We start from the raw sequence: 11,545 nt of genomic DNA on the forward strand, positions 1-11,545 counted from the left end.
AACTTGAGCTATCATGTGGGATGACCATCCAACTTGAGCTATCATGTGGGATGACCATCCAACTTGAGCTATCATGTGGGATGACCATCCAACTTGAGCTATCATGTGGGACGACCATCCAACTTGAGCTATCATGTGGGACGACCATCCAACTTGAGCTATCATGTGGGATGATGACCATCCAACTTGAGCTATCATGTGGGATGATGACCACCCGACACGTTCCATCACTTAGAGAGAAGTGAACACGTATCGGCTTGTATTTACTTTCCTTCGTCAAGCGTTCCATTGTTTTCTGGTTTCACATCTTATTTCTGTTTTATTTCTTATTTTGTTTAGGACTGGCTATCTACATTTAACACTTATATTTTCAACGTACTTTTCAGTCACAGAATGTATGTGGGATTGTTTCTTTATCAACATTATGCACTTGTTTATGTCTTTGGGAGAATGATTCTCTCTAGCGTAAACCTGCCACAGTGCCCGTGCAGAAAAGCTACTGACCTGGCTGGAGCCATTAAAAGTAACTTTCTCCAACACAATTATTACAGTACAGTATTTCAAATAGTCATTACGAAGATCCCTTCCTTACATTAATAATAATAATAATAATAATAATACCTGTGCTTTTGAGTACAGTGGTAACTAACCCTTGAATGTATGAACAGTTAAAATTGACTTATTCTGTCGATATTCTGGAGGTGCTAGTCTTGTAGCAGTAGAGAGGTACACACATGGCCAGGCGTGGGCTGTTATGTTTAATCCCAGAGTCTAACAGTAAATCCAGAACAGGATATTAACTAAAGTATAAAATTGTCAATCTCGGCGTACCAAAAGCTAATAGGCTCGCAATGACGTCCTCTAATAAACCTAAGTTTTTATTATTATTATTATTTTAACTGCAGATCATAAATTAATTTTATCATGTTGCTTCATGACTTGGAGCAGTGATTCAGCAGAGAAACTGTCAGAGGCAACGCCACATTAAAAGGGTTCTCGGGTAAGTCATAGCATAATTCAAGAGTACAAAAACCAAAGCACAGCTGATTCACTAGAGGTGCGAGTCATTTATTCAACCTGTCCTCCTGCAAAAAAGTTGCTCTTTACTCGTATGCGTTACTAAAGGCCAAAAATTATCGTACTAAAAAACAGAGGCCGCTCACGAAAGTGACGTACTGTTCCGTTTTCTGTTTTGGGTCCTCTGGTAGGTTCGGATAGGACACTTTAAATTGATCATTTTCTTGATGTTGAGAAACCTTAGGAGGACACATTGATCGAATATAACTCATCATTCTGGGTACAGTTACAGTAGATGTAAACAAACAATTATTAATCCTCATTTTGCTTGATCCCCGCCATTTCAGTTGTAAGATGTTCTTCAATATATTGTCTCAGAAAACAGAATGTCTCAGAGGTCTGAAATAGAATGTAAAATGTGTTGTTTTGAGATAGTGAATGTTGCATTTTTAACCTTAACGGCAAACCAAAGCAATTGACAAAGTGCATTGACTACTCTGTTTGGGGGGTGGGGGAAAGGGGATATAATAATAATAATAATAATTGACCTGTTTCTGACAATTGCCATTACAATTTGTGTTCCAATTATTATTATTATTTTTTTTTACTTTGCAGAGATTGATAGACAAGACAAAAGTGACATGTGTCCGATGGATACCGGGTTCTCCCAATCAGTTTCTGGCCGCCCACAGCAGTGGACACATGTACACTTATAATGAGGAGCTCCTGTGTGGTGTTGACAGACCCCATTATCAGCTGTTCAAACAGGGCGAGGGCTACTCCGTCTATACATGCAAAACGAAAAGTACTAGAAACCCACTTTATAGATGGGTCATTGGCGAGGGAAGCATTAATGAATTTGCCTTCTCGCCATGCTCCAAATACCTGGCTGTGGTATCCCAGGATGGGTACTTGAAAGTCTTTAACTTTGATACAATGGATTTAGTGGGTAGTGCCAGAAGTTACTATGGAGGGTTATTGTGTGTGTGTTGGTCGCCTGATGGCCGTTACGTTGTTACTGGCGGCGAGGACGACCTCGTTACAATCTGGTCGTTTCACGAAAAGAGAGTTGTGGCCAGAGGACAAGGACATAAAAGCTGGGTGACTGTGGTTGCATTTGATTCCTATACAACAACTTATAGTGATATGGATGTGTTTGATGTGTGTAACGAAGATATGGTCAAACACAATAGCATTGGTAATGACGTGAGAGGTAGTAAGACAAATAATAGTGCGCCAAATTCCAGGCCAAATTCGAACAGAAACTCTCTAGCGTCAGATGGACTGGGGTTATCCGTAACGAGTTATCGATTAGGTTCAGTCGGACAGGACACTTTGCTATGTTTATGGGACCTGAAGGACGATGTTTTAATGCAGCCATACTTGCGGCCAAGATCGAGCACCGTTGTTAGTAGCAGTGGACGGGGAAGTGTAAGTGGGGGAACAGGTGTGCCTCAGAGTGGACAACCGACAGCTAATGCCAAGAGCAACAGTGTAAAAGAGTCTTCTGTTGGTAGTGATTCTTCTCACCACTCCCACTCGACTAACTCCCTTACCGCCAAGCTCGCAAACCTCAACTTTGGTGAAAAGAAAGACAAAGAGAAAGGCGAGAAAGACCATAAACGAAGCCTGAGCTTGGCGTCGAAAAATTCTACACAAAATTGTAAAGGTTCTGTAAATAAAAATCAAGTAGGAGGATCGACAGTACTACCTGAAGACGCCTACAGACCTATGGGTACATCCCTCTGTCCAAGATTAGATGAATGTCCTGTATTAGAGCCCATGATTTGCAAAAAAATTGGTCATGAGCGTCTCTCTGGCCTAATCTTCAGAGAGGATTGCCTAATTACCTCGTGTCAAGATGGCTGTGTGCTCACTTGGTGTCGGCCAGGAAAACAGGTATGACTCCTCTCTCTTCCTGAACCATCATTAGTTTACTGAAATGTATATTTTATGAAGAAAGTTTTGATTTGGGTTACAGTATTTAAAAACAAAATTTATAAAAATATCTCTATTTAGTCGAGATAATCTGGAATGTTGTGTTTCTGCCTATTTCCATGTGCACCAAAACTTTGATTATCAACTTTTCTATGACCAGTCTTTTCTCGTTAACTTTGATTCCCCATTGTTTCCCTTTGTCATTTCTCACGTGTGTTGGAAACAATTATGCAATAATTAAAAATACCTCAATTCTTTTTTTGGGTTCACTTGATAGTTACTTAGTCCCATAGGGAGATTTTATTTAGGTATCCCCAATAAGGAGACCTTACAGTTTTCACCGAGATACTGCTCAGTAAGCACTTGCTCTGTGTTTGGATGCTTGCTGAACATGGAGTGAACATGTTCACTCCAAAACAAAAAATTAAATTGAATCATTTCATAGGATACCACACAAATGCCAGGAATGCTTTGTAACTCCTAATGTGTCATGGTATATATATATATATATATATATATATATATATATATATATATATATATATATATATATATATATATATATATATATATATATATATATATATATATATATATATATATATATATATATATATATATATATATATATATATATATATATATATATATATATATATATATATATATATATATATATATATATATATATATATATATATATATATATATATATATATATATATATATATATATATATATATATATATATATATATATATATATATATATATATATATATATATATATATATATATATATATATATATATATATATATATATATATATATATATATATATATATATATATATATATATATATATATATATATATATATATATATATATATATATATATATATATATATATATATATATATATATATATATATATATATATATATATATATATATATATATATATATATATATATATATATATATATATATATATATATATATATATATATATATATATATATATATATATATATATATATATATATATATATATATATATATATATATATATATATATATATATATATATATATATATATATATATATATATATATATATATATATATATATATATATATATATATATATATATATATATATATATATATATATATATATATATATATATATATATATATATATATATATATATATATATATATATATATATATATATATATATATATATATATATATATATATATATATATATATATATATATATATATATATATATATATATATATATATATATATATATATATATATATATATATATATATATATATATATATATATATATATATATATATATATATATATATATATATATATATATATATATATATATATATATATATATATATATATATATATATATATATATATATATATATATATATATATATATATATATATATATATATATATATATATATATATATATATATATATATATATATATATATATATATATATATATATGCCGACATTCGGCCCATTTTTTGGTGTTTTACCGAACAATGCAGAAATTTATTTGTTTCCTTTTAAACTACTGTACCAATGTCTAGAAACTGGTGACATTACACTAATGTATATTTATGTAAAAATGAATACAAATGTAATCTTCAGTTGAATTTATACTCCATGATGGGCAAGGAGTTAAAGTGAAGCATTTCAACAGTAAGGAAGTTCCTTCATTCATTTTGTTTAACTCGCCTTCAGTTCAGAAGTTTATCTACGTAACTTAAAGTGTTAGCCTTTTATTTTTCCACTTCAGTATTTATTAAATTTGTATTTCCTGTTTATAGAATATGGCATATTTACTACATAAAATTGTATTGTAAATAGCCATGAAATTGAGTGGTAGGAGCAGTTTGTTTTTAATGTTAAAGTAAGTGATAAATGGGGGGGGTAGGAATTTGTATTTACAATACTACATATAGGACAATGTGTGTGTGTGTGTGTGTTTATTTTAATGAACTATAGTGAATATTTCTCTTGCAGCCTGGTAGCAATCAACACTCTACACCCAGTCCGACAACGGCTGTGGCCATGGGTGGAGGGCCCCTGGCCTCGGGTGGGACGGTAGTGTAGCCTCAGGGAAGGGTGGCGGTTGTCCGTGGTTTCTGGTCAAGCGCCACAGTGGTGTGATCGTCCCAGACTGTGCGTGTGTGTGTGTGTGTGTGTGTGGGCGTGTGTTGCCGTGATGTACTATTGCATTACTGATTCTGGGGAGGGGAAGGGAAGGGGTTATGCAATGGCCAGTCAGGTTATAGGTGGTTATACTGTATAATGTATATATAATGAATTGTGTAAAAAGAAATTGAAGTTCCCTGGGTGGTTATTATATTTGAAAGCTGTGCAGCCTACACTGACAGAATGTAAAAGTTGCGAGGGTGCATCAGCAAAGCCAGTGACAGCAAAATGTCTTTATTTTGCCATTTCTAGGTACCCAAACTGTTGTACTAAATTTCCCGATTCATTTTCCACACTCCCACACTTGCTGCTCTATCTATACCAGTTTTGGTTTTAGTCATAATTTTGAGTTGTAAATGTGAAACCTTGTGCATAACTTATAGGAACTGCCTTAACTGTGAATCTGGTATCACTTTAGTGTTAGGTTCTAATGATGTTTTGTAATTGTGGCTTGATTGAGGGTATTCACAGTGAAGAATGTCATTCTCTATGGCCTGTACAACAGCTCTTCCCCTGCTTTGTGCTTGTTTAATTGTAATATGTTTCAGACAGATGCACTACGAGCTCGATTTTTCATTCTTGTCACTATTTGAATACTGTTTTTTGGTGTGTCCATTCCAGTGCTTTACTTGGATTTGTATCGGTTTACTTTCCACAGTTATTGCTGGGGTCATATTGTCTTATAATTTATAATAAATTGCCAATAATATGTATATTGTATTTTGATGTTAAACTCATGCCATGGCTGAGAAGTATATTGGGGATTTATCGAAAACCACATTGTGCTAAATGTACATAGGTAGTGGCATAAAATCGTCATGACATTTTTAAAACAAGTTTTTGATCTTATGTTTTCGACCTGTAATTTTCACAGGGTAGTTAAATAATAAGAAAATCATTGACTGATGTATACAAGTCAGTGACGAGAAGCTGAAGTGTATTATAAATATTATTTTTATAACTACAACCAAAAGACTGAATTAAAATAGAATTTTAGTCCAGCTGCTAAAATGTAAATCAAATAGCTATACAATATGTTTTCCTTAATAATAATATTCATAGTATTGTACTATGGGCTTCATCAGCAAATTAAAACCCTAAATATCAATATTTTAATAAAAACTCCAATATAATTTAAGCCCAGTGTTTTTATATAGGGCTACACTTCTCGGTTACCCAAGATCCTGCAAGGAATCGGTCTGTTCCCCTGAACTAGAATATATATTATTTAAATTCCATGCATGCACTGTACTATATTTATATATACTTCCTACACATTCATTATTCATGGGCATCAAGTGGCAACTGCTTCACTTGTACAGTAGCCAAACCTGCGCGTACAAGTTCCCGACGCATGTCTCTCGCACTTCACAAGTGTTGGCACGTAAAGGCGTACGAAATACAATGGAAAGCTTATGAATGTGGTCACCACCCCCTCAAGAAACTGCCTTGTGACCCTCACGGTCACTATCCTCAAGGATAGGGCGGTCCCATAAGGGGATAATATCTTGGACATTAGGGGATATATCTTGGACACCACCTTCCCATAAGGAAGGTGGTGTCCAAGATATAGACACTGTGTATAACGTTTCCTTCAGTTTGCCAGCATGAACTTGAATAGCATCCCTCTCAAAGACCAGGTTTACTGCAGATCTCAAAACCTTGCTCATTATAATCCCATTTACTCTCGAAACACTTGTCTTTATTTCCGATATAATTCTTTTCAAGGGTTGCCTTTGTAATTGTAGATAAATGTGTAGAAGCCATATACTGTACTGTTATTTCTGCAAATATTTCAATGTTGGGAATCTAACTTTAATTTCTTGCAAAAGCCTTCTTAAATTTTCAGTCTTGAATTAATGCTTAGTTTTGCTTAGAATGCCATAAGTATGGACATTGTTACAGAGGAGAAACTTTATACTGTAATGGGGTACAATTAATAACTGATAGTCAAAGCTTGCCTCTAAACGAAGCAAATGTATCATCAGAGTTGAGCCATATAAAAATCAAAACGAGATTTGCTTGGCTGCATTTTGTGGCTGCCTCCCACGATAAGCTTATGGGGATGAGGAGTCACAATAACGTGGCTGAAAAATGTTGACCAAACCACACACTACAAAGCGAAAAGACGACAACATTTCAGTTCGTCCTGGACCATTATCAAGTCGATTGTGATAATGGTCCAGGAGGATAAGTCCGTAATCAATTTTATAATGGTCGACGACGGACCAAAACGTCGTCGTCTCTTCAGTTTGTAGTGTGTGGTTTGGTCAACATGCTTAAAGGGTACACACACAGGTTGTCAAGTATATTTGGTAATTGGTTTCTTGCATGTTTTGAAACGGAATAAATGTTTGGGTCCAAATGCTGCAGTTTTCTCATAATTCTTTGTTAGGTTTAATAAGCCTCTGATATCTTTTATTAAGATAATGAGATTATCTGTATATGCAATTACATGTGAAAAAATTTATAATAAAAGTGATGTCCAGTAATCAGAAACTATACATAGTAAGTGAATATTATATTATATTGGAAATCTACTTTTATTTAATCTTTTTTTTTGGTATTCTTTTGTACCCTTACTAGAAATTTTTTGTTATGCTTTTTAGTTGTGGTGTTGATAGTTTGATGATGAGCCGAGTAATCCCTGCATAGCCGGGCTGTGCTGTGCAACACCTATATGTTGACCTGCGTGGGTTTAGGTTTTTACTTGTTGAACTCTTCAATTAGAGGAAGAAAATGGTTGTTGATAGCTTGTTGCCCATCTTGATATAGTTATATTGGTTGATAACGTGTTGCCCATCTTGACAACTACATTGGTTGATAGTTTGTTGCCCATCTTGACAACTATATTGGTTGATAGTTTGTTGCCCATCTTGACAACTATATTGGTTGATAGCTTGTTGCCCATCTTGACAACTATATTGGTTGATAGTTTGTTGACCATCTTGACAACTATATTGGTTGATAGCTTGTTGCCCATCTTGACAACTATATTGGTTGATAGTTTGTTGACCATCTTGACAACTATATTGGTTGATAGCTTGTTGCCCATCTTGACAACTATATTGGTTGATAGCTTGTTGCCCATCTTGACAACTATATTGGTTGATAGTTTGTTGCCCATCTTGACAACTACATTGGTTGATAGCTTGTTGCCCATCTTGACAACTACATTGGTTGATAGCTTGTTGCCCATCTTGACAACTATATTGGTTGATAGCTTGTTGCCCATCTTGACAACTACATTGGTTGATAGTTTGTTGCCCATCTTGACAACTATATTGGTTGATAGCTTGTTGCCCATCTTGACAACTATATTGGTTGATAGTTTGTTGCCCATCTTGACAACTACATTGGTTGATAGCTTGTTGCCCATCTTGACAACTATATTGGTTGATAGTTTGTTGCCCATCTTGACAACTATATTGGTTGATAGCTTGTTGCCCATCTTGACAACTACATTGGTTGATAGCTTGTTGCCCATCTTGACAACTATATTACCTTGAGGTTACCTTGAGATGGTTTCAGGACTCGGCGGCCCGGTCATCGACCAGGCCTCCTGGTTGCTGGACTGGTCAACCAGGCTGTTGGACGGGCTGCTCACAGCCTGACCTTCGAGTCGCAGCCTGACGTTCGAGTTGCAACTTGGTTGATTAGGCATCCTTTGGAGATGTTTATCAAGTTCTCTCTTGAACACATTGGTTGAACTTTGCAAGTTTGCTGTCTCCACAGTTGATCAATATTATTTTAGTACCAACTTAATGTTTGTATGAGTGTGCTTGACGAATAGATCGGTGACTCGGGTCATCTGGTCCATTATCGTAGTGATGGTCTTGTGTGATCTATTAACAGCTGGAGAGTTTAGTTTTTGTTTTTCATTTTATAATTTAGATGCAGTTTAAGGGAGCTAAGCTGTTGATTACTGTATGAATTTCATTAATATAATGTATTTGATGTGATGTGGTTGGCCACGTAAGGCAATATAAAAGTACACGTGTAAATAAAGTACTGTAGGATGCATTTTGTTGCCGCACTTGTTTTTGCATGTTGATATTCAATATTTATTCTTGTCTTCATCTTGAATTTTATTTTTATAGAAATTATTTGAATGAACCTGACTGATAACTTTAGGGAAACAAACATGGAAATTTGTTGCCCTTATCACATTGCCCACTTGGATCACTGGATAATACTTGGATCAAATATTGAGTTGTTTGTGGTATACAATGACAGGTAGTTAGTTTGTTAAAAGGGATAGAAATGTTCTGGAATTTGTTACATAGCTGTTAGGCAATACAGAGGAGCCTTGGTTAACGAATTTAATCCATTCTGGCACGGAGCTCGTCATGTGAAACGCTCGTCTTGCGAAACGAATTTCCCCATTTAAAATAATGGAAATAGAATTAATGTGTTCCACCACCGAAAAATATTAATGATATTCTATTTTTTTTCATTGAAAATGGAGCAGCCTACTTGACATACACAGAACGAACCTTTTGATTTTTTTTTTTTTCTCAATTTTTTCAAATTTTTCTAACAAAAAAATTTAATGCTTTGCAACATTACAGCAGTCACCCCCTTTACATCCCAGCATCATCAGCATCTTTTTAAAAAATTCATTGATTTGTATCGTCGGAGGCGTCCGAGAATTTGCGAGAATCAACGGAAACGCTAGAAAGCACAACGTTGTTTTCTCGTTAACAGAGTGGAAGCTCATCAATGGAGACGAATTTTCTGCGAGTGGCTCGCTCGTTACCTGAAATGCTTGTAGATGGAGCCGCTCGTCACCCGAGGTTCCTCTGTACAGTACTTGTATATGATAACCTAATATTCAAGTTGTTCTATGTTTACAATTTCCCTATTCATTGGAGGTTGTGACAGAGTACATACTTCAAGCTGCTAATAGAGGCTTTATGAAAGATGTGATTCATCTATATTTTGTTGATATCTTTGGAATGGTTGCCCAGGGAATTTGTCTTGTATATTATCCTAATCCATATTATAAAGTGGAGAGTTTGGTAAAGACCAGCCGGTTTCCACTTTGCATTTTGAAGGCTTGTTAAAACCATGATGTTTACAGTAATAATTTCCAGCTTTAACTTTCATATTTTAGTTTGATGCTACACATAAGGTCTTGGATCACATTTTGCCAGGTGGTGCAGTGTATAATTGTGGGTTTTCATTGGGTTAGTTTTCTGTGGCAATCTCTTGGAAAAATGAATCTACTGAAGGTTTGTCAGATTTTTTAATGTATTTTTTTCTTCTAGTAGGCAATAACAGGAATTAAAAAGATAAAAAAAAATTGTCCTTAAGCCTAGTGAACAAATGTGTATCCCTCGAACCTGTTTCAGGTAATATACTCTTGATTGTTGTATAAATTGCAGAGTTGTTAATAGATCTAGAACTTTGGGTGGATATTTTATTTATCAATTTATACAGAATTAACAAACTTGCATTTGTTTTCATTGTTTCATGAATAATACATGCTGAATACGTAAGTGTTATTTACAATTGGCATAGATGGCGAACTACATTTGGGTGGATACAGTTTTAATTTTGTCATATTAATTGGGGTCATATTATTCAATTAATTATTCGATAAAGGTTTTGGTAGTTTGAGTATCTAAGAAATAACTGTTCTAGCTAACATGTTCTCAACTATGACTGTTTTACGTCCTTCATTCAGTATAGACATATTAGCCAGATAGACTGAGTCAGGCTGGGCTTGGGGAGTAGAAGAATTCCCAGAACCCCATCAAGCAGGTATCAAGCTCTCGCAAGTCAAGCCTGGCCTTGGGACGGGCTTCGGGAGTAGAAGAATTCCCAGAACCCCATCAAGCAGGTATCAAGCTCTCACATGTCAAGCCTGGCCTTGGGACGGGCTTGGGGAGTAGAAGAATTCCCAGAACCCCATCAAGCAGGTATCAAGCTCTCACATGTCAAGCCTGGCCTTGGGACGGGCTTGGGGAGTAGAAGAATTCCCAGAACCCCATCAAGCAGGTATCAAGCTCTCGCAAGTCAAGCCTGGCCTTGGGACGGGCTTGGGGAGTAGAAGAATTCCCAGAACCCCATCAAGTAGGTATCAAGCTGTCGCAAGTTAAGCCTGGCCTTGGGACGGGCTTGGGGAGTAGAAGAATTCCCAGAACCCCATCAAGCAGGTATCAAGCTCTCACAAGTCAAGCCTGGCCTTGGGACGGGCTTGGGGAGTAGAAGAATTCCCAGAACCCCATCAAGCAGGTATCAAGCTCTCGGAAGTCAAGCCTGACCTTGGGACGGGCTTGGGGAGTAGAAGAATTCCCAGAACCCCATCAAGTAGGTATCAAGCT

The 11,545-nt window shown here is 35.3% G+C and overlaps 2 protein-coding genes across 2 annotated transcripts in view; one reads left to right on the forward strand and one right to left on the reverse strand.

The window, feature by feature from the left end:
- Positions 1-6,354, forward strand: part of LOC123754136 (WD repeat-containing protein 20) — a 40,979-nt gene extending 34,625 nt beyond the window's left edge. The window contains exons 3-4 of the mRNA XM_045736337.2: positions 1,633-2,916; positions 5,025-6,354. Coding sequence (XP_045592293.1) covers positions 1,633-2,916; positions 5,025-5,114 — 1,374 coding nt within the window. The 3' untranslated portion in view covers positions 5,115-6,354. The remainder of the gene's footprint in view (positions 1-1,632; positions 2,917-5,024) is intronic.
- Positions 6,355-7,938: 1,584 nt separating this feature from the next.
- LOC123754204 (uncharacterized) lies at positions 7,939-8,703 on the reverse strand. Its single transcript, XM_045736413.2, has one exon. It carries the CDS (start codon positions 8,701-8,703, stop codon positions 7,939-7,941), a length of 765 nt encoding a protein of 254 aa, XP_045592369.2.
- Positions 8,704-11,545: the final 2,842 nt, after the last annotated feature.

The sequence above is a fragment of the Procambarus clarkii genome, chromosome 6, assembly GCF_040958095.1.
Source record: "Procambarus clarkii isolate CNS0578487 chromosome 6, FALCON_Pclarkii_2.0, whole genome shotgun sequence".
NCBI lineage: Eukaryota > Metazoa > Arthropoda > Malacostraca > Decapoda > Cambaridae > Procambarus > Procambarus clarkii.